Source organism: Drosophila montana, unplaced genomic scaffold (genome assembly GCF_035044405.1).
Source record: "Drosophila montana isolate Dmon_TW-CO22-7 unplaced genomic scaffold, ASM3504440v1 contig_2583_1, whole genome shotgun sequence".
In the NCBI taxonomy this organism is placed as follows: Eukaryota; Metazoa; Arthropoda; class Insecta; order Diptera; family Drosophilidae; genus Drosophila; species Drosophila montana.
In genome coordinates this window covers 584,469-607,935 of record NW_026997446.1, presented here as the reverse complement: position 1 = coordinate 607,935, position 23,467 = coordinate 584,469, and the positions used below count along the sequence as shown (strand labels likewise).

General features: G+C 51.0%; 2 protein-coding genes across 9 annotated transcripts; both read right to left on the bottom strand.

Annotated features, from left to right (window-relative positions):
- Positions 1 to 619: 619 nt before the first annotated feature.
- On the bottom strand, positions 620 to 2,282 carry LOC135429047 (uncharacterized oxidoreductase YjmC). Its single transcript, XM_064683221.1, has one exon. The coding sequence runs from the start codon at positions 2,182 to 2,184 to the stop codon at positions 985 to 987; it is 1,200 nt and encodes a 399-aa protein (XP_064539291.1). The 5' UTR covers positions 2,185 to 2,282; the 3' UTR covers positions 620 to 984.
- On the bottom strand, positions 2,217 to 23,330 carry Dhc64C (dynein heavy chain, cytoplasmic). 8 transcript variants are annotated; one of them, XM_064683212.1, is made up of 15 exons: positions 23,001 to 23,330; positions 21,482 to 22,056; positions 20,589 to 21,423; positions 19,928 to 20,531; positions 19,757 to 19,862; positions 17,567 to 17,605; positions 17,271 to 17,426; positions 13,161 to 17,216; positions 13,042 to 13,068; positions 11,814 to 12,969; positions 9,645 to 11,753; positions 8,438 to 8,633; positions 6,257 to 6,374; positions 2,588 to 6,198; positions 2,217 to 2,526 (listed from the first exon to the last, which is right to left on the bottom strand). In XM_064683212.1, exons 1-15 carry the CDS (start codon positions 23,242 to 23,244, stop codon positions 2,361 to 2,363), a joined length of 13,998 nt encoding a protein of 4,665 aa, XP_064539282.1. In that variant the 5' UTR covers positions 23,245 to 23,330; the 3' UTR covers positions 2,217 to 2,360. The 8 variants fall into 8 exon arrangements, with proteins under 8 accessions (XP_064539282.1, XP_064539281.1, XP_064539285.1 ...); XM_064683211.1 differs by lacking the exon at positions 8,438 to 8,633 and adding an exon at positions 6,703 to 6,901; XM_064683215.1 differs by lacking the exon at positions 13,042 to 13,068.
- Positions 23,331 to 23,467: the final 137 nt, after the last annotated feature.

The following is a 23,467-nucleotide window of genomic DNA, read 5'->3' as shown; positions in this document are numbered from 1 at the left end:
ATCTATATCTATATCTATATCTATATCTATATCTATATCTATATCTATATCTATATCTATATCTATATCTATATCTATATCTATATCTATATCTATATCTATATCTATATCTATATCTATATCTATATCTATATCTATATCTATATCTATATCTATATCTATATCTATATCTATATCTATATCTATATCTATATCTATATCTATATCTATATCTATATCTGTATCTGTATCTATATCTATATCTATATCTATGTCTATATCTATATCTATATCTATATAAAGGAATAACTAAGCTTATATTAGTTGGGCGACAAAATAACCCTCTATTCAAAAAAGTTAGGGTATTATAGATTCGTTCAACTCAATTAAATTTATAAGCGGACTGCAGAATAGCGACAATCGGAAAACGGAAATGGATTAACAAGACAATGATTAGTTTGCATACAGACAGACAGACAGACAGAGAATCAATACCGATCAGAAATATATATAATAGGTACAGTTAGTTCTGGGCACAGTTCGCCTAACATAAACTTAAAATTATTTATTACATCATCATGCAACAGCGCCTGGCGAGATGCTCAAGGCAAGAGAATAATTTTCAATTATATAAACAAAATTTTTAAATTTCAAAATGCAGCATAAATATGCAGTGTTGCTTAAGCTTGACATCTATTCAGAAATTTGTCAACACTTTAAAGTAATATTAAACAGCGCCATCCGTTAACGAGTTAGCCTAACCACAAGTTGTACCTAGTATTTAATCCAGACTCGTTTTCTCAAATCCCTTTATACAATTGTTACACGTATTTTTACTACACCCATTATTGTCCTTTGGTGCATAATAAACATAAACTCAATAGATGACGCTGTGAATTTGGGGGCGAATTCGTTGTGGCGCCACCTGGAGGTGCAACCACCTGTTTCCACAAGCAACGCCAGCTGGCGTCAGTTTTCAGTTTTTAAAGACTCATAAAGCGCCATCTACAGGCAGCGGTATTGTGTGTTGGAGGACACAAAGGCCAGCTGCATCGGCTTGACGCACAAGAGATCCGCGATCCTCTTGTACTTGGCCAGCAGGATGTTGGGAAAGGGCAGCGCGCCCAGATCGTCCACATAGTACATGTGCTGCTTTTCCGGCTGGCCGGGCATCCGCACAGGCTTCGTCTCGTCCAGGGGGTTGCAGGTCTCGATGCAACGTCGAAAGTCGTCGAGACGTTCGTGAAAGTCCGGCACAAAGACACAGGGATCCAGGGCGAGCATGACGAGGCCCAGATTGGGATTGCAGCCCTGGGAGTCGGACCACCAGCGCGGCACACGCGTAGCATAATTGGCGCCGGACATGACGCCGCACAGCATATCAATCATGGCCGCCAGGCAGTAGCCCTTGTGCCCGCCAGCCGGATACAGGCGCTGGGCACGCAGCGCCAGACTGGGGAAGCAGGTGGGCAGGCCGGACTCGTCCGCCGCCCAAGTGTTCGGTATAAACTCGTTCTTCATGTACGCCCACTCCAAGGCGCCGATCTCCTTCATGGTGACGGCCATGTCGAGCATGAAATGCGAGTGCTTGGCATCGGCGCCAAAGGCCAGGCAATTGGCGCCCAGACTGGAGTCCCGGGCGCCCGGCGCCAAAAGCATTGGCGCCGCATTGGACAGCACCAGGCCAATATAGCCCTTGGCCATGGCCCGGAACGCATACCAGGCGGCCATGCCGATGTGATGCGAACGCTTGGCCACCACGAAACCGATGCCCGATTTGCGCGCCTTCTCCACGGCCAGATCCATGCAATAGTTGCCCACAAAGACGCCCATGGCGCAGTTGCCATCCACATGCGCTGTGGCCGCCGTTTCGCTGATAATCTCCGGCTCTGCCGTAATGTCCACATAGCCCTGTTGCAGATCCTTTAGGTACATCTCCAGCCGATTGATGCCCGAGCCGTGCACACCTCTGTAATCGGCGGCGAGCAGAAAGTCGCTGATGGAGCGCAGCTTCTCGAACGGCACGCCCACCCGTCGCAGGCAGTCGTGTATGAAGCGTCGCGCCTCGCCCTCAATCACCAGGGAGGTGTGCGTCATCTCCACGGGACATTCCAGGGGCATGCGAACGCCGCTCAGTTGCCGCCGGAAACGCAGTCGCCAAGCGGAGGACGACCGCAACAGTTGTCGACCGCATTTGCTCAACATGCTGGAATTTCTGGACAGGATTGCTCTACTGGTTGGGGTTTGGGCTTGTTAGTTGTGTATATATATATATTTATTATTTGATTGGGATTGGGGGAAAGTTTTCAAAACTGTCTACGGATTATACGATTATACGATTATATATGTTGTATATGTTGCATATGTTGCATATGGATATTTTAGTTGAGGGCGGTGGACGTCAGGACGGCCACGCCGCGCTCGTAGAAGCTGTGCGAATCCTGGCCAGCGGCCACGGCCAAATCCACCGTGAAGAGCAGCTCGGTGCGCGTCGAGTTCAAGTAAACGGGCAACGTTAGTTTGCTTACCCGCGGCTCCGACGAGATTCTGTAAAGGATTAGACATGAGTCAAGGCAGAGTCCTGCACCTAGCCTGGGGGAATACTCACTTGGCCCACTTGAGTATGGTCAGGGGCAGATCCATCATTATGGTGGAGGCGAGCAGCAGCTCGTTGTTCTTGCACTGGGCGCCCTGCAGCTTCAGGCCGGTGACACCGAAGCTGCTGTCCTTTTGATCGGTCTTCAGACCCGCATCCGTGATGGTCACGTCCAGGGTGAGCTCCTCGAGGGACCAGCTGTTGGCCTGGGCCACGCACTGCCTGGTGGCCGTGATATATGCCTCGGGGTTGAGCAAACCGCCCAGCCAGACGGGGAAGCCCTGCAGCTCCTTGGCGCCTGCCTGCGAGACCAGCTGCGACACCTTCTGCAGCTGCTGGACACGCATGCTAAAGTCCGTGATCCACTGGATGACGGTGCAGCCGGCGGGCACCGTGTAGCGTTTCCAGCCCTTGGGTATGATGCCGCGCACCAGTTCGGAGAGCATGGAACGATGGTGATTCGTTTGCTTCTTCTCGCCCTGGCAGATGAGCACCACATCCTGCAGATCGGAGATGACCGTCTGCAGCAGGCGGGCGCCGCTTGTCACCTCACGCTCAAAGTACCGATAGAGCGGATCCTTGATGTTCTCCACGGTGCGCTTGAGCACCTGCAAATTCTTGGGGAGCAGCTCCAGCCAGGCGGTGGCCGAATTGTGCAGCGTCTTCATCCAGGACGGACGGCCGTCCTCGCTGCGTGCCACGGCCAGGGCCAGGGCCGATTGCTCGGACTGCTCCTCGACGCTGTAGGCCAGCTCGTCGTCATCCTCCAGCTGCTGCATTTTGAGCAACTTGCTGACCAGATCCGTGCCGCGTGTCGTCAGCAGCACCTTCTCCGCATTGTTGGGCAGACCCAGCCAGGAGGGCGTCTGTCGGTCGGTCAGGTTCTCGATCCACTTGAGGAAATGGTCGCGCCGTGTGCCATCCGGCATGGTAATGTGCCGCAGGCCGCCCGAGGCGCCATCCACGTTCGCGACCAGGGCAAAGTCCGCCTCGAAGCTGCGCGCCGTGAACAGTTTCTTCAGGAAGGATTGCAGCAGACGCTGATCGAAATCGTTGTCAATCTTGCCACCATAAATGGACTGGGAGAGCAGCGTGACCAGCGCATCCCAGGGCACCTTCTCCGGCGGCAAATTGGTGCGTCCCATGGCCGTCGTGTCGATCCAGGTGTCCAGCGTATCGCAGGCGACGCGCAAATCCGACTCATTGAACTCGTACTTCTTGGCCCAGCCGAGGGGCACATAGCGCAGTCGCTCCTGGACGATGGCATGGAACCAGGCGAGCAGGAAATAGAGCCGGGCACGCTCGCTGGGCGTCTTCATCATGCGCGCCGCGGGCACCGTCGAGAAGGTGCGCAACAAATTGGCCCGGATGCCTGGCGGCGGCTCAAAGACAAAGATGCGGCCGGCGCGCAGCAGATTGACGGGCACCTTGGGATTGATCTCCATGGTGAGGAACAGACGGAAGCCGGAGTGCGGCTGCAGCGAGTGCATCTTCTTCTCCAGCTGCACCAGCCACTGCGGCGCCAGATGCACGTTCTTCAGCAGTACCCAGCGACCCGTTTTGCAGGCCATATTGATGGCCCGCTCGGCCTGATTGAAGCCCTCGGCGGAACCGATGGCAATGCTCGAGATTTGCTTGTTCTGCTCGGCGGCCAGATCATCCACACGACCGGACGCATCAAAGCCGGGCACGGAGCAGAGCAAGGCGGGCGTATTGCAGTTCAGCTGCTTGTCCACAACGGCCGCAAAGTCCAGCTCCTGCTCGGCGTTCGGCATAAAGTCCACGCCCAGCACCGTATTGACCACATTGTGGGCGGCGGCAATAACGCGATCCGGCCGGAAGGCCTGAATGAGCAGCAGCTGATGCACCGAGCTCGAGATGGCACTCAATGCCTTCGACTCGTCCCACAGCTGGGGCACACACTGCTCGGGCGAGCTCTGCTGCAGCCAGGCGCCCAGCTCCGGCATGGAGCGCACCTTCTCGACCAGCTTGCGGAAGATGGGCAGCCGTGTGGCGAGGCGATTGACGCCCTCGATTTGCTCGCCGCTGAGTCCCTCGACGTGCGTCGGATTCGCCAGCAGACCCTCGCGGCTGCGCAGGAAGAAATTGAACTCGGCGTCCAGATTGGATTCTCCGGTGCCCTTCAGATGGATCTTGCACATGAGCAGCGCAAAGGTCAGGCGATCGTTGTGCAACATGCCGCGTGCGACACGCTCGTAGCACACCTGGAACAGATCACGGGTAACGATGCCCAGACGCTCCGAGTGATCGCTGCGACCCTCGAGCCGTGGATTGTTGTACAGCACCGTCGAGAAGATGTCGAGGAACATCTTCAGCGAGTACTGGTACAGGAAGTGCACCTGATTGAGGCTGTCCATCGTGAAGTACATGTTGCTGCAGGCAACCGATAGCGGCAGATATTGTTGCGACACGGTCTCGATCTCGGCTATGACCTTGTCCGTCTCATCGACCTTCTGGTTTATGTCGTAGGCTTCCTTTTTGAGCGTCTCCAATGTCGTAATGACAGAATCGTCGTCTAGAATCTTGCCCTTGGCATCGTTCAGTGCCTGCAACAGACTCTTCTCCAGCTGGCGCAGACGCAAACGGAACTCGCCCTGCAGCTTCAGCAGATCGGAGCGCTTCTCATCGATGTCCGGACGCTCGGCCTTGAGCACCTGGTTCAGGCACTGCGATTGCAGCGAGCTGCGCGTCACCGTGAAGTTAACGAACGTGACCCTCGAGCAAATGTCCGGCGGGAACTCAACGGTCGGATCGCGCGTCGACAGGAAGATGACGAACGAGGGCGACAAATCGATGTCCTGGTCGCCCAGCGTGATCAGCACACGGCCGCCAGTGCGACGCAGCTCGCGATTCAGCACGGGATTCAATATGGGATCATAGTTCTCGACATCCTGGACGAGCAGGGGATTGCCGAAACGCAGCGCGGACTCGAGGTTCTTGCGGAACGAATCGTCCAGGAAGGAGGTCTTCGTTATCTTCTTGCCCGCATACTCGTTCAACAGGAAGGTGGTCGCCTGACCGGACGGATCAATGATCAGCGGATAGCGATTGAAGCGCTTCAGCATGATCGCATTCTCCGTGCACAGATCGTCCGAGGGCAGAGCGTTCGCCTGCCAGCGCAAGCGCTCGTCCGGATTGGACAGATACTCGGTGCGCGCAATGTCCGCGCGATACTGAATGCTCGCCGACTGCAGATGCTGCGACCAGGTCGTAAACAGATTCAGGCGATAATGCTGATCAAAGTAGCCGCCGTAGGCGATGAAGGCGGCCGAGAGAAGGACATCGCCGACAATTGTGGACATTTGCGACTTGAATGTCTCGCTGGTGGACTCCCAGCGTTCGCGTTCGATGTTCAGGCTCTTGAGCAGCGCGATCGAGCGATCGACCTTGGCCTGAACGTTCTCCAGATCCGTTTTGATGGCCTGCGCCTGGGATATGAGCTGTGCGTATTCCTCCTTGTAGGCGGCAATGCTGCGCTCCAGCTGCTCCACCAGATCCTTCGTCTCCTTGGCGCTGTGCAAATTCACATCGGCCTGCTCCTCCAGCGAGCGCAGCTCCTCGCGCAGCGGCTCCACGCGCTTCAGCATGTCCGCGTATTCAATCTACGATGGGTTAGAGGTTAGAATTTGAACTGGAACAGGAATTGAACTGGAAACTTGCCTGAGCTATGGCCCATTTGACCATGGGACCGCAGGCCATGCTGGCGCGATTGACCTTCTCGAAGTTGTAGTCCGGATTGCTCAGATACTTGGACTTCATCTTCTCCCTGACCTCATCGCTGTGAAAGGCAAGAAAGATTAATAAAGGGAGCTTTAAAGTGTTGCGGGTTATTTTGGTATGAACTGAGCAAGCAAAGCGTTTGGTTATTTGTGGATCAACGCGAAAGTTTAACCAAAACCATAAAATACATTAAATTAAGGCCAATAAACCAGGTTTTGATTAAGATAACAAACAAATAATATTTACAGACAACGCAGCTCGCTACGGGAAAGAACAAAATCTCATAACTAATAAAAAGAATTTTTCTACACTCCAAGAAAAAAACAAGAGGAAATCAAATCGGAACGAAAAGAAAAAAAGGAGGAATAAATCTGTTTCATGCTTACGTTATGTTCTCGGTACCGAAGTTAGATACAATTGAATTAATGAAATTTTCACGCATTATCACGGCGCGTATCGATTTCCAATCTGTCGCATTCTCGCCCAGCAGCAGGCAAATCGATTCGAGTGCCAATTTCACCACCGACGGCGGATTCGCCATCGTTCGCACCTCAACGAGTTGCTGTTTGCGTATGGACTTCACGGCTGTGCGTAGTTTGTTGTTTGTTGTTTGGTTAACATGGAGGATCAGAATTATTATAAACGATATACAGCACACAACAAATGGCACTTAACTAAATGTTATACTCCGTATCATTAGCCTAACAATGTTATAATAACAGTTACAAGATTATTAACGATTTATTATGCTCAAATATGGGCTATTCCAGGGCCTTACGCCTGACTTTTTTAAGGGAAACAACCAACAATTATGCGAATCAAATCAATGGATTAGTTTTTGAAGCAGAAAACGGAAGCGTTCGACATTAACTCTCGGATTTCCTGGCACATTTTCTTTGTGTATAAGCTGGAAGAATTCTACATGGAATAGGTAGAAGTTATCGTTTTTATATATCTATCCATACAAGCAATCAACTATACGAATGCTCTGGTCGGGCGTGCCCGAATAGGAGACACCCTGCACCCACTTCGGTGCCAAGAACATATCTCTAAAAGTGATTTAGACTATTTTAGGGGGAGGTATTCACTAAATAGAATGATCTGGATACGTATAAGCTATACGAGAGAGAACTTGTTTAACTCTAGCTCTTCTAAGCACCGAGATTTGCTCAAAAAACAAGACTTCGATATCGATTTTTAAGCGAGTTATTCATAAAATTGTATCTTAAAATTTCGAGTCTAGGTGTTAAAGTATCTGGAATCGAGGCGTTCAGACAGACGGACATGGCTAAATCATCTATAAAATCGATATCAAAAAATGAGATTTAGACAATTTGGGGGCGAACGAGGTGAGGTATCCAAAAAGTGGAATAATCTGGATGCGTATAAGCTATACAAGAAGTTGGTGTCTCTAGCTCTTATAAGCTCAAAAAACAAGACTTCTTTTTCGATTTTGATCGATTTCTTGGAAATAAAGCGAGTTATCGATGAAAATTTAGAGCCTAGATCTTAAAGTATCTGGGATCGAGGCGTTCAGACGAACATGGCTAAATCGACTCGGCTCTTAAAGGCTGATCTATCTGTCTATATCTCTTTGTTTTTTATATATACTTTGTTGGTTTATCGATTTTGATCATGGCGTAGGCTTTGCCTGGAAATGCCCATATTAGAAACATGTTTGGGTATATTGCCTGCCTGCCTTTAGTTGCCTGGTCACCACCTTGTTAAGGATTAGACAACAATTCTTAACAGCTCGATCTTTTAGTTTACAGCTATTCACATGATAATTTACTGTAGGTTTAAGGTTATGTATATAATATACCGTAAGTTAAGATATTTGCCAGTGCATTGCGTATGCAGTGTGTGTGTGTGTGTGTGTGTAGGTATGTGTGTAGATATACGAGTATAGATATATATATGTATATTGCTGTTTAGTTATGTTATAGATATATATAGATATATATATATGTATATGTGATGCGATCTGTACGATTTAGCCAATTAGTGTCACAACCTGAGATGAGTTGAGGTTATGTTGAGTGATGGGATATGATGGACATATATATATATATATGTATATATCGGTTATCATGTGGGGTATACAGAAAGAGAGTTGCGTACGTGATCTTGTCAGTCTCCAAGTTAACAATCGACGATATGAAACTGTCTTTAACGAGTATGCCGCGTATGGCCTTCCAATCTGTGGCACTCTCATTGAGCAGCTCGCAGACCGATTCCAGTGCCAGTTTCACCACAGCCGGCGGATTTGCCATTGAACGCACCTCGGCCAGGTGTTTCTTTTTAATCGAGCTAACGGCTAACGGTTGTGCGTAATGTGTGTGTGTGTAAGTGTGTGTAAGTGTGTGTGTTGGTGTGTGTGTGGGAGTATCGAATATATTATCATATAAGTTAAACTAGCTGATATATAAATTTCCCGTCCGTCAAGAATTTAGATCGAGTCCACATCATATTTTACATAGATTTTTGAAAATTAGTTTGAAATCCATCCCATTTTAGGTCCGTGGAAGTCGGAAGTCGAAAAATATACCTTCCTGCCTACGATCCAGAGGCGGTGAATTTTACGAAAAGGGTGAAACACGTCTTCAATGAATTCCCTCGAAAAATAAACCAATGCACATCCAACCTTTGATCCCCATGGGGTGAATATTACGTAACGGGTGAATTCCAATAAAGACCCTCGGATAACTTTTTAAGGTCGAAAATTCATTTCCCGAAGAATCTTTGGCCAAGATTTTCCACCCAAATAAATTTAACATTTCCGTTCGAATGGAAAAAAAACACAGGTTTTCCCTAATTTTCCCCACTTTTTAGCTAGAATCTGCCAAAACCGTCTTAGCATGGAAAATTTCAATCAGTCAGTTAGTTAGTCGGGACAAACTCATGTGTTTTTATAGATAGGTAATATAAGAGCTAGACTTAAAATTATTCCTTTGAATTCCATGGGGTGAATTTTACGAAAAGGGTGAAACACGCCTCAAATGAATTCTCATAAAGAGCCTCGGATAAGGTTTAAAGCCCGAAACCTCTCACACAAAATATTTAACCATAATTTTCCACCCAATAAATTGAAATTTGCCGATCGGATAATTAGCAAAAAGGTTGCTTGCCCCATTTTCCGCTAATTTTCCCCACTTGCAGCTGGAATTTGCCAAAACCTTCAATAATTTACATTCAGTCAGTTAGTTAGTCGGCACAAACTTACGTGTGTTTATAGCTAAGTAAAATTAGAGCTAGACTTAGGTTCAACTAATACGTAGATATAGTCTAGTTGTGACCCGCCCGGACCATTGGCATCCGAAGAACTCACCTTGTTGCGCCTCGATGACGGCGGGCTCCACTTGGGCCAGATCGGCCATGACATACTTGCGCTTCTCTTCGATCTTGACCGTTTGGTCGGCTAGACGTATTTGTATTTCCTGCGATTGTATCTTCTTCTTCTCGGCCTCCTGCTGATCCTGAAACATTTGCTTCAACTTGGCATTGGCCGCCTCGTTCTTGGCCTGCAGTTCCTGCTTCTTGACCGCCAGCGATTTCTGCATCTCCTCGACCTGTTCGACAGTCTCCGCAATCTTGTTGAGGCCGACGTTCAAGTGCAGCTGCTGCTCCTCGAGATCGCTGCGCTTCTCATTGTACAGCTTGACAAAATGATGGATAAAATCGAGATAGTGACGCGGCGTCACCGCCATGGTGCGTCCGCCACGTTTGGCCAGCCGGGCGTTGGCCTGGTGCAAGGTCTGATGCACGTAGACGCAGCTGTTGATGACGGCATCGCGATGCGTCGGATTGGCGGGCACCAATGGACACACGGAGGGGAAGAAGTCCGGTGGCGACCAACTGGGCCTCTCCAGATCCACACGCGTGGTGAACTCCTTGCCCACCTGGAACAAGGCCGAGTCCGACCAATCGCCGAACCAATTGAGCACACAACGATTAAACAAGGCCGGGGAAGTTGCCGCGCGATCCTTCAAGCCATCGGTAGACGGGTTCATGGTGAAGACGACGTGAAGATTACGCATCACCTGCTGGGTGAACCACTTGTACAGCTCGTCGCTGGAGTCCAGCATGAGACCCTCGCGCTGGGCGCCCTCCTTGCACTGGGTCATCAGCGTGGTGTACTCGTCGCCCTCGAAGAGGCCGGGCACCTCGCCGTTGGCCAGAAGCGTGTTCATGCGCTCCAGGAAGCCGGAGTCCAGTACGTTGGATTCGTCCAAGATGAAGGCGATTTTCTCGTCCTTGCAGCCGGAGCGGCGCAGCACACAGCGCAGATCCTCGTCAAAGTCCTCGCTGGTGTACTTGTTGTGCACCTTGATCTGGAATATGGACAGACCGTTCATCCAGGCCACAAAGCGTGACAGCGTCGTCTTGCCCGCCCCGGAGACGCCGATGAGCAGCAGATGACCCTGCGGCTGGCGGAAGATACGATCGATGCGCAGCACATGGTCGAGCACCTCGTCGAAGAGCACAAGCGGCACGTCCAGCTCCTCCTCGTAGAAGACCTTGAGGCGGGCACGGACGTAGTCGCGTAGTTCCTCGCGATTCACCGGCACGTAATCCTTGGACAACCAATTGCTGTAGAGGATGGGCCTCTGGAGCGCCTCCTCCTGGTTGATGCCCGGGAAGTGCTTGTGTCCCACCAGATCGATGTTCTCATTGGTCCAGCGGCGCTCGGAATCGTCTACCAAACGATCCTGGAACAGACGCAGCGCCTCGTGCGCCCACAGACGCACCAGACCCTCCACGGGCAGCGAGTCCAAAGGTCGTATGGCCTCACATATGCCACGCACCCAGCGGGTCATCTCACGCGGCGAGTACACATAATGCGGCTGCATGTCCTGTGTAAAGCGATCCTGCGAAGCCAGATAGAACTCGACCATGGCATTGGTCAGGGGCTCGGCATAGCCGCGCAGCGCTGGCATCAGACGCAGCATGGCACGCGAGAAGGTGCCGTAGATCTGTTTGAGCGACGTCTCGCCGGGGTAGTCCACGTAGATGATGGGCACATGGCGCAGGAAGCGATGCGAGAGCGGCTTGCGGCCGGGATCTGTGGGCGGATTACAAGCGCCCACGAATTGAATGCGCTCGAGAGAAACCCAGGCCTGATCGCTGGCGCGATAGAAGCCCTTATGCTCGACCAGCTGGCGCAGGAACGAGATGACGCGCTGTGTTCCGTACGAGTCCATGTCCGGTAAATTGATCTCGTCGCAGAACAACACCAGCCACTTGCCAATCTGCACGGGCGAGAGCACCACGCCGTTTGGCGTCTTGCGGTACTCGCAATAATGATCGAATGTCTTCAGCAGCAGCTCCGGCGTTGTGGCCGATGAGAAATTGAGACCCACGACCTCCATGTCGGGCAGAGCCCGGAGCGCCGAGAACAGCGTCATGGTCTTGCCGGAGCCGGGCGGACCGCAGAGCACTAAGCAGAAGGGATTCATCATGAGTTAAATATGTTAAATTGAATACTCTTGCGACTTACCCAAAGGCTTGTGCTCGGCCAGCCAGGTGTAGAGCAGCGACTCGTGCCGCACCGTGTCCAGCGTGGGCACCACAATGTCTGGCGAGGCCACCTTGTGTGTCTCCACCTCAATGACGGGCACCTTGTTGCTCCAGGGCACCCATTCGCCATTCATGCTCACCTCGTAATCAATGATGGGCGCTCCGGCTGCACCGGGCAGCGGCACCGTGGTCACGCTGCGCACAAAGTCGCCCAGATCGATGCGTACCTTGAGCTTGGCATCGCCAGCGAATGACCAGAGCACCGAGTAGACGAGCGCCTTGGGTATATAGTGTTCCAGCTGATCGGCGGAGCAGGGAAAGTCGGGATGCTGTGCATTAAAGTTGAGCACATTGCGCGCCGACTGATTGAGCATGGAGAAGAGCGAGCTGAGGGCGCGCAGGCGCGTAAAGTCCATAATATGCTCCTGATCCATGGCATACTCCAGAGTGCGCACCACAATGCCATCCGCCGAGAAGAAGGGCTGCAGCAGCAGCGCAATATCGCGCTGCACTTGCAGCGAGGGCGACACCTCCTCCTCCTTGTCCTTGGCGGCGGGCTTGATGACGCCCACAAAGTCCTCGTCGCCATCCTCCAGCGGAATGCTGCGCAAACGTGACAAATAATTCTCGAATATCATCTCCGTGGAGAGCACATCCTCCGAGAACCAGACCATGCCGCAACGCGAAACTGTCGCGAGCGTTGCAAACTTCAGATCCTGCACCTCGAACATGACGCGCACATTGGGCGGCAGCGAGAGGCGCTCGCCATTGGGCAGCGTCAGCAGCTTGTTGTCATCGAGCACCGAGTTGAGATTCTCGACCCACTCGGGATCGACGTCGCCGTCAAAGATGATCCACTGCCGCTTGTTAATCTCGCCGCGCACATTGTCGATAATCTTGCGCAGAATGTGCGTAAACAGGCCGTCGGTCCATTCGCGCGTGTTCGGATCGAGCACACCGTAGAGCGCCTCCTTGGATATGGCCTTGGGATCGATTACATGTGCCACGCCTTCAACACCCTCGAAGCGTTCCAGTGCCTTGAGCAGCGTGCGCCAGGCCGTCGACTTGCCGGAGCCGGAGGGGCCCACCATCATGAGGCCATGATTAAGATTGGAGATTTGATAGAGTTGCAGCACCTGAATGGGCACAAGGATAAAGGATTAATAGGATGTCGAAAGGGGAAACACTTTTGAATGGAATTTAGTTACTTTGTCGACCCAAGTGGAGCCGAGTCCCTTTTTTTTCGTGGTGGTTAGTAGGCGTGTGTGTGAGGCGAATCAATGTTATGGACATGGACAGAATATATGACTCTGGGCCAGAAGCTTACCTTCTCCATCCAGGCGGCGCCCTGCTCGTCACCCTCGCCGCAAACGAGATAGTCCTCCTGGCACACCTTGCGTATCTCCTCCTTGAGGCCCTTCATTTCGGCGCGCGTATAGCCCACATTGGGGAACACATCGCTCAGCAGCGAGAAGAGCAATGGGATATCCTCGGCGACCAGCTTGGGCACCATGGTCTCGCACACCGACTGTATGAGTATCTCCTGTTCGGGCAGATTCTCCGCGACGGAAGCTTCATCGATGTTCTCCTCGCCGCGTTGACGCATCTGCTCCTTGATCTTCATGATGCGATCACGCTTCACGTTGCCCGCCGAGATCAGCACTGACTTGAGCGCACGCAGACCAAAGTCGTAATGGCTCTGGTTGGAGAGCTGCTCGTCGCAGAGCTTGAAGAAGGGCACAATCTTGCAGGCCAGCTTCTCGGCCGAGCGGAAGCCCTGCGAGAAGAGCATCACTTCGGCGATAAGCTGACGATCGGGCGTTGTCATGGCCAGCGAACGGAACAGTTTCTTCAGATTGTCGGGTAGATTGGAGCGGCCAGCGTAGCCGGGATTCATGGTGATGAATATGGCCATGTCGGGCGAGACGCGCACCTGCTTGCCCACCAGCTCCACAGTGATGCTCTCCTTGTTGCTGTCCATCTCGTACTTGAGCGCCTCCTGGATGGTCTGGATCTGTTGCGAGCAGGCGGAGAGCATGCGCTCCTCCAGCCGGTTGAACTCATCGAAACAGCCCCAGGCGCCCACCTGGCACAGGCCGACAAAGATGCGGCCCATGGCCTGGAAATCGAACGTCTCGTCGCAGTTGAAGACGAGCACAAAGCGGCCAAGCTGGTTGCCCAAGGCCTTGACGGATTCGGTTTTACCCGTGCCCGCTGGACCGAATGGAGAGCCGCCCAGGCGAGATTCCAGCGCCTGTGTCATGGTCAGATAGCAGCGATCCGTCAGCGGCGTCTGCACCAGACGATCCTGCACGCCCAGATACTCAAAGCCGTAGAAGAAGCGCGCGTTGGCCATGTGAATGGTCAGCTGTTGGAGCACCTCAGTCTGGCGGGGATCAAAGTAGAAGCGCATCTCGCACAGCCACTGGAAGGATTTGGGCGAGGTGACACCGTTGGTGATCAGGCGTCGCGTGACCGTGCGCTTGTGCACAAACTCATTGATCAGATGCTCCAGCTTGCGGCGACGCAGAGCCGGCTGCTCCTGCAGCACCGAATCGGCCAGCACGTTCAGAGTCCTCTCCACATTGCCCAGCACGCGCTGCATGGGCTTTCCATCGTTGCCCTCCGAGGCCTGCTGCAGGGCGGCCTCCACGTCCTCGGACCACAAGATTTGGGCAGCGAGCACAACGATTTGTGCCTGATACTTGTCGCACCATTCCATGTACTTCTGAGGATCGATTTGGCCATCGCGGAACTGCTTGATGTCCTGCACGGCCTGGGCCAGCAGCGAGGCGAGCGTGAAGCGCATTTGCTTCTCGACCAGCGAGAGCCACTCGTTGATCTTGGGATGATCCACGGTGGACACCGGATTGATGAAGTGCACCTCCTCGCCCTCGCGCGAAGATATACCCAAGATGACGTTGTTCTCCTCGTTCAGCAGGATGGCAGCGACGCCGGCGAACATCTTCTTGAAGTGCTTTTGCAGGCGGGCAATGTTCTTGCTGTTGCCGATGATCTCCAGCAGATCCTCATCGCCCACGAAGTAGAAGCGTGGGAAGGAGGTACGCTCCCGCTCCAGATACTCGCCCAGCGCCTTTTGAATCTTGCCCAGCAGATCGGCCAGGCGCTCCAGCGAACGCTGCACGGCCGGAATGTTCAGCACATCCATGACCTTGGGCGATTTGGTCACCTTCTTCATCAGGCCCAGGAACTCGGAGCTAATGCTCTGGAACCGGGAAGTCTCCACGGGCAGCAGAGTCTTGATGTCGGCGCTGCCCGAGAAAATGCCCTCCAGATAGACCCAGCGACGCTGCACATCGATCCACACATCGAACAGGGCGTTGATGCGATTCAGTTTCTCCTCCCAGGTGAGGGCTTCCTCCTCGAAGACCTTGTAGTAGGGCGACAGCTTCATGGCGGCCACCGAGTTAATGTGCTCCTTGACCTTGTTGAACAGATCGTCCCAGCCGCGTATGATGCGGCACTTGTTCTGATAGTTGATCAGATCCAGTTCGTAGTTCTGCCAGGATTCGCGCACCTGCTTCAAGAACTCCTCCAGCGCCATTTCGCCCTGGGCCACCAGAATGATGTCCTTGACAATGCCCTCGTTCTTCTGCAGATTCACGTCCCACACCTGGCCCAGCGTCAGATCAGAGATGACCCAATTCACACGCAGCTGCTTGGTCAGCTGCTTCCAGTGGCGCTCCTTCAGCGCGTCCGACTTGAGCTCCACAATCAGCATGTTCACCTTGATGTAGCTCTGGATGAGCTTCTTCACGTACTCGTACGACTCGTACATGCGCAGACGTGCGGGCAGCTCCTTGAGCTGCGCCATCATCGCCTCCAGCTGCTGGCGCAGCTTGCGCGGCTGCACCGAGAGCCAGGGCTTCTCGCGCGTCTCGTCGATCTGGGTCCATACCTTGGAGAGTTCGCTCCAGACGCCGCGCAGATCCTGCAGCTCCTCGAGGGCCACATTCATGCGTTCGGCGCTGTTGTTGGGCACAGCCGATTCCTGCAGCTCCAGCGCCTCCTTGGCCTTGGCCACATTGTCGCGCTCCTCCTTGAGCCGCGAGTATTTGCTCTCAAAGATTTGCAGCTGCTGCAACGCATCATCGGGCCGTATCTTGCCGCCCGTGGGCTTCGTTTTCTCCCAGTCATTGAGGAAGTCGACGGTGCGCGTCTCCACGGCCTTGTCCTCGGCCACAATCTTGGCCTGCAAGCTGGCCACCTGTGTCTGAATAGCCGTATCCTTGCGCTTTATTATCTCATTAAAGGCGGACCACTCGCCCTCAATGTTGTCCACATGCAGCCAGTTGTTGGGAAACTGGAAACGTTGGCGCTCCAGAATGCGCTGCGCCTCGCGGAACACCTCGACCTGCTTGTCCCAGGCAATCATGTCCTTCTTCAGCGACTGCACGTACGTTATAAAACTGACCGCATCCGAGGTGCTGGCCGCTTCGATGCTCTGCATCTCCAGATCTGTACGCGACTTGGACACCTTGCTGTGGAACGTGGTCATCTCGGTGCCCAGCAGTGTGCCAAACTTGCCGAGGGCCTCCTTGTGCCACGAATCGTACTTGAGCGTGACCTTGGCCTGCACCTTGGCGTAGTCAATGATGATGGCGCCGTAAGCGCGACGTGTGTCCGACGTGTCGAAGGTGGTGCGCGACTGCTTGATGTCGTTGAGGCACTTGATCCACAAGTTCACATCCTCGCCCAGGCGGCCGTACAGCGTGTCCGCCTGCAGATCCCAAAGACTCTGATAGCGCAGCCATTCGTCCACATAATTGCGCACCTCGCTGATCTTGTGCTCGATGGCGCCGTAGGCGTTCTCTAGGACCTTGCCTTCCGGCAACTTGGTCAGCAGATTGCGATAGGTTTGCGAGACGGGCTTCTCGAGGCCCACCTGGTAGCGTGTGCTCTGCAGGCGCACCTGTGAGGTGACAATAGCCTGCCAGGCGAAGAACTGCTGCATGATCTGGAAGCGGGCCTCCTCAATCGAGGGATACAGATACATTTGCTGATTGGTGATGCGTATCTCGTGCACTGCATTCTGCACCTGCGGCTCACCGCCCAGCTTATGCGTGGGCTGTGCGGGCGCATCTGTGTCCATGGAGGTGTCCACCTCCTTCTTGTTGCCAGTCAAGGCCTCTGTCCAGGCTTGAATGCCCGCCTGCAGGCGCAAGGCGAGCTTCTTCTCCACCTCCTCGTCGAGGCGCGTTACCCAAACACTGAGATTCGAGTATTGACGCAGCGACAGATCATCGACGGCGTGCTGAATCTTGGAGAGTATCTCCACAAATGTGGCCGCGCTGTAGGGGCACGTTTCTAGCGAGCGCACGTCCACATCTAGCTGCTCCTCGACCACGAGCAAGTCGTCGACCTGGAATATGTGTTAATTTAGAGATTGTTTCTTTGTTAAACATTCGTTTCTTACCTTCTCCTGGAACTGTGTCACGCACTCGGACAGGCGCAGTACATAGGGATCCAGCTTGTATGACTCCCAGATGAGGCCCACGCCCTCGGAGACCAAATTCAAGACCTCCTTGCGCAGACCAGCGACCAGAGGCACAATGCTAGCACGATCTTCGATCTGTGTGAAAGTTAAAGCTCATGAGTTTATGCTCTTGATGATTGAAGGGTTTAAGTGGACTCGTAAAATGCATGCGGGATTTGAACAATAACAATAACAAGTGGTAGCAAATACTTTGGGAGCGGCACAAACAACACTACCTTGAATACTGAATTTAGTGCTAGACTCCTATTATTAAGCTGCATGAAAGAAAGGTTGTTGGTTGTTTTTGGTTGATTTAAAAAGGTTGTACTGTCTATGTAAGTGATAAGATGTGAGATGTGGCGTGTGGGATGTGTCTCGTTGTGTGGTGTCAATAACAAAATTCAAGCTGCACTCCATGTGCAAAGCAATGCAAAAATATAGCAAATTTTCCCCAGAGGAAATAAATATACTTTATGCATATGTCTTTTCACACAAAATAGGTTAAGGTCTTTAGTCGGAAGTGCCCGACTCGGATCTTAGGGCTTCTTTCTATACATACAAAAAATCGCACGCAACGGCTGTTCCCGGCCTTGCCCGTATAAAATAAATAAACAAAGAACCTCGAGAAAATCGCTTGAGTTTTGACCGAGTGTTGATGGTAGGAATTTATGATCTATGTCTCTATAGGATATTTAAGGGTACCATTTTCACATGAATTTCGACCAAGAATAATGTTGCCAGATTTAGATGTCAAATTGATCTAGAAGCCAAGCCATGAACAAAAAAGCAATCGTCGTGAAAATCAGTTAAGTTTTGGCCGAGTTATGGGCGTGGGCAATGTTGACCCATGTCTATATACGAAGCCTAGGGGTGCGATTTTGACTTGAATTTCGACAAAAAAATGTGTGGTCAGATTTAAATGCCATATTATTTTAGAGGGAAAACCATGAACAAAAAGCCAATCCTCGTGAAAATCGGATGAGTTTTGGCCAAGTTATGGGGGTGGGAAATTTAGACCCATGTCTATATACGAAGCCTAGAGGTAAGATTTTGACTTGAATTTCGACTCAAAAATGTGTGGTCAGATTTAAATGCCATATTATTTTAGAGGGAAAACCTTGAACCAAAAAGCCAATCCTTGTGAGAATCGGTTGAGATTTGGCCAAGTTATGGGGGAGAGAAATTTTGGCCCATGTCTATATACAAACCTAATGGTAAGATTTTGACATGAATTTCGACTCAAAAATGTGTGGTCAGATTTAAATGCCGGATTATTTTAGAGGGAAATCCACGAACAAAAAGCCAATCCTCGTGAAAATCGGTTGAGATTTGGCAAAGTTATGGGGGAGGGAAGTTTTGACCCATGTCTATATAAGCCTAGCGGTAAGATTTTGAATTGAATTTCGAAAAAAAAATGTGTGGTCAGATTAAAATGCCATATTATTTTAGAGGGAAAACCTTGAACAAAAAACCAATCCTCGTGAAAATCGGAAGAGTTTTGGCCAAGTTATGGGGGTGGGAAATTTAGACCCATGTCTATATACGAAGCCTAGAGGTGCGATTTTGACTTGAATTTCGACCAAAAAATGTGTGGTCAGATTTAAATGCCAGATTATTTTAGAGGAAAAACCATGAACAAAAAGCCAATCCTCGTGAAAATCGGTTGAGATTTGGCAAAGTTATGGGGGAGGGAAATTTTGGCCCATGTCTATATACGAAGCCTAGGGCTGCGATTTTGACTTGAATTTCCGACCAAAAAATGTGTGGTCAGATTTAAATGCCAGATTATTTTAGAGGGAAAACCATGAACAAAAAGCAAATCCTCGTGAAAATCGGTTAAGTTTTGACCGAGTTATGGGGCTTGGAAATTTTGGCCCATATCTATATAAGCCTAGTAAGATCTTGACTTGAATTTCGACCAAAAAATATGTGGTCAGATTTAAATGCCAGATTATTTTAGAGGGAAAACTATGTTCAAAATGCTAAATCTCGTGAAAATCGGATAAGATTTCGCCGAGTTATGAGGGTGGGTAATTTTGACCTATGTCGATATAGGATATTTGAGGGTACTATTTTTACATGAATTTCGGCCAAGAATAGTGTTGCCAGATTTAGATGCCGAATTGGTGAAGAGGCCAACCCGTTATTAAATAGAAAAATCTATCTAAAATCGATTGAGTTTTGACCGAGTTATGGGCATGGGAAATAGGATACTAGCGGGTATACTCCGGCCTTGATCTCAAAGATCTTTGAAAATGAGTTTGAGCCCGATCGGACGGTAAACAAAAAACTTAAAACTTAAAGTTGGGTGCATTAGACATATGCATAAAGGAGAGTAAGCAGAGCAATTGCTCCAGCTGTGGTGATGGTGGTTGTATATGTATTGATGGTTTTGGTGGTGTGTAAGTCAGACAAGCATATATTACCTTCTCCAAGGTGCGCTCGTAGGTGCGAACGCTTTCAATCAGGGATATAGCGTAGGGATAAATCTGGTTGGCCTGGTGAGCCTTGTTGACAATGGTTAGTGGAACTCTAAGAAGAAGAAATAGACAATTTAATACCAAATAAAATATAATCTTCTAATTAAATACGCTCACCTGAAGCCCAGGTTCTTGATGTTGCGCACCTCCTTGGCCAGCGTAATGATTTCTGGCAGAAAGTTGACCCGCAAACGCAAAACATTGCCGCGTCCAACGCGCGAGCGTGTCGATTCAATGGTGAAAATGCGACCGGAGCTGCCAAAGTTGCGCTCCTGGACCTTGCGTGCCCACTCGTGGAACACATCCGAGATGGACAGCTTGGCGCGGAAGCTGTCGCCATCGGCCTTAAGTTTCTGGCCCTCGATATGCGTCTCCCAGCCCTTGCCCAACACATCCTCGACACGCTTTAGGTACATGGTCAGCTGGTTGTCTATTTGACGCGCCCAGATGATGGAGCCCGCCACTGGCGGCAGATCACGCACCGAGGACAAGCGGCAGCTCTTGCTCTGCGGATACTGCACCTTGAACTTTTCGTGCAGCGCCTCAATGTCGTCCTTGACACGCTGTATCAGCTGCGTCTGGTACTCGCGAATGGCGCCACGGATGTGCGGACGCACAAACAACGCATTGAAGCGCGAGAAGATGCGGAACATCTCGTTGGCGTTCTTTGCTGTGCCCAGCTGGTCGCGCAAGTGCGCCGTGATGCGCGTCTCCACGCGATCTACAAGGAACAGGAAATGTTTTTATTTAGTTTTTAATTACTTTTAGTTTCACGAACCGATCTTCTCCTCGTAGCGCTTGACAGCAGCCTCCCAGGCTTCGGAGCCCTCCTTGGTTATGTCCAAGCAGTCCACCTCCTTGACATTTTCATAGGCCAAGTTGACCTCTTCGATGGCATTGGCATCGGCGGCATCCAGACTGTACGGCTGCTTAGTTTCCACGGCGTTGCCATCGTCGTTGGCCGCCTGCTTGGTGGGTCGCAGCACACGCAGAATGACGGTGCGCAGCTGTTCGTGCTGTCGCCTGAACTTGCGCATGTGCTCCATGCGCGTCTGCAGCTTCTTGTGGGCTGGGGAAACGCGCCAGACCATTTTCAGATGCTCGTCGCGCTTCTTCTTCACAATGTCACGCAGCAGACCCTGCAGCTTGTCGTACTCATCGTCCCAGCAGCTGAAGATCTCGAAGCACTGGTTCATCACACGCTCGAATTCATCGAAGGGAATGTGCATTAGCCGGCGGGTGCCCAGCACCTTGAGCAGCTGTTGCGACAAGTCCCGCGAGATGGCCTCAATCAATTTGAGGCAGCGCTGGATTGGATACTTGGTATTCCGCACTTTGCGCAAATGTGAGAAAATCTGCTGCACTGCTGGGCGAATCTTCTCAAGCTCCGTTGCCGACAGCAGATCGTTAATGGGAAAGTCTTTCATCAACGGATTATAATCGGCCACTGTGGCCAGTGCCTGCTTGAGGCCCGTATCCGTGTCAAAGGAAACAGTTGCATGGAAGCGCTTGCCATGCTTGAGTATGTCCAGTGTAAGCGCCACCTCTGGCGACTCGCGTTTCTCCTGGATGCGGTACAACGCACGCTCCAGATTCAGCCAGAACGAGATTTCCTGCAAATTACACATTTATCAGCACTTGCAGAAACTAAATTGCTGAGTGTTTGTTTACCTGTAGCGCTGTGCCGGAGCCGGGATCACGATTCAGCTTGGTGACTTTCTTGATTTCGGTAATCCAGCGATTCACGCCGTTCTGCAGCTGATTGAGAAAAGACGAGTCCTCAACCCTGTCGCCAAAGTCCACCACCTTGGCCTTGTGGTTCTCATCGGCGCATTTGCGTATGACCTGGTTGACTATCGGATGGGCAGTCAGCGTAATCTCCGGTATGTCAATGTTCTGCTGCAAGTGCAGCAGGCCCATCTCCAGCTCTGCCAGCTTCTTCTCCACTGACGGCGCCATCTTGTCACCATCGCGATCAGCGCGTCCGGACTCCTTGACGTACGACTTGAAGTACGGTGCCAGCGATTTGCTGATGAACGCATGCAGCGTCTCGTAGGGTGAGCCGTCGGAGAAATTAATCAATCGCAGCTGCGAGTGAATGGATTTGTCCGCCTCGACGACGACGCCACGCTTGATGCAGGCCAGCGATGCCATGCGGCTGTTGGTGAAGTGCACATCGTTGCTGATTTGATAAGTCACCTGCTCCTTCTCCTCCTCACCTTCTGCCGGCTGTTCGCTGTCATCCTCTACGCGATAAAAAATAGAGGCGTCAGATAATGAGAACCAACACACACATTCGAGCTGTTATCAAGTTTTCCCCCTGTCAATGCACAAATATTATCTGGCCATGACGCGACCGCAATGCCATTGACACAAATTCATTACCAAGGTGACAGCCTTCGAAATTTCAGCGGCCAAGGTGAAACCTTCAAATTTCGTGCATTCAAGGTCTGAACCTTGAGCGTGCGTTGCTCCCACATCGCCTGACCCTGATGCGGGCAGCATTCAAAGTCGCAAGTCAATGAAATGTACACACAACCGGCCCAAGGTCGCGTCGCTTCCGCAAACAAATCGAAAAACAGCTGTCGTTTGGTTTGTTTACAAGTCGTGACCGGCAAGCTGCACAGCGTCTGGCCACACTAAACAGGCAACAGGTTGGCAGCACTGCGCAGCCGTCATAGTCAAGTAAACTAGAAGGTTGCAAAAGCAGATTGAAAACACGCTAAGCTGACGTCACAAGTGCGCCGCCAGTGCGTATGCAAGGCAACACATGTGCATATTAAACATATTTAAACGATCTCGTAATATTACTGTTTGGCATAATTCGTATAAAATTCCGCAAAATAATTCATTTAACCATTTTCATAACAATTTAAATGATTTACACAGGTTGAGTAGGTAGTGACGTCACCCACATTTCCTACATGCAACAACCTGTTTTTTCATTACCATAAAAGCTACTTCTGATTCAGCTGGCATGATGTCATGCGCACAAGCACAATTGCCAATTGATTTTTACCAAAAATTGTTGCGCATGCAACTTGCACTTTATGCAAATGCAATTATAGACTATAACTATGTTCATTGTAACAGCAACACACATTTAACATTATATTCTATGAAATTTGCCATGCCTTTGCGGGCCGGCGACGCCATTTTGTTCGAATGAGAAAATAATTTTTTTTCTTACCTTTAATGCAATTACGCTGAACATACAGCGCCTGCACTTGGGGATCAGACAGAAACTTGCGAATAGTCTCCTGATTTACTGGATCGTTCAATGCAGTATTTAACGAGTCCGGCACGCCATCCTCCTCCGGCAATAAAATGGTGACAGCTTTGCGCAAGTAATTTGCAAATGCATCGTAGTTGGCAATCGACAGGTTTACGGCCGGATCCACCGATGTGTCGGTGTTATCCAGCGAATCGCCCATCGTTTTCAACTATTTTCGCACTTTATTGAACACTTTAATATATTAAAAATTAACTTTTTCACACCACTTGAAAATTAGCACGCCCTGTGAAAAAATGACGTCTGCAGTTAATGGCGAAAGTGCAACGTCATAGTTGCCAGATAGGTGAAAAAAGTTGCGAAAAGCTTTGCTAAAAATACAACTCTGTTTTTAGCGCTGCCACGCCGTCAAAAGTGCTTCCCGC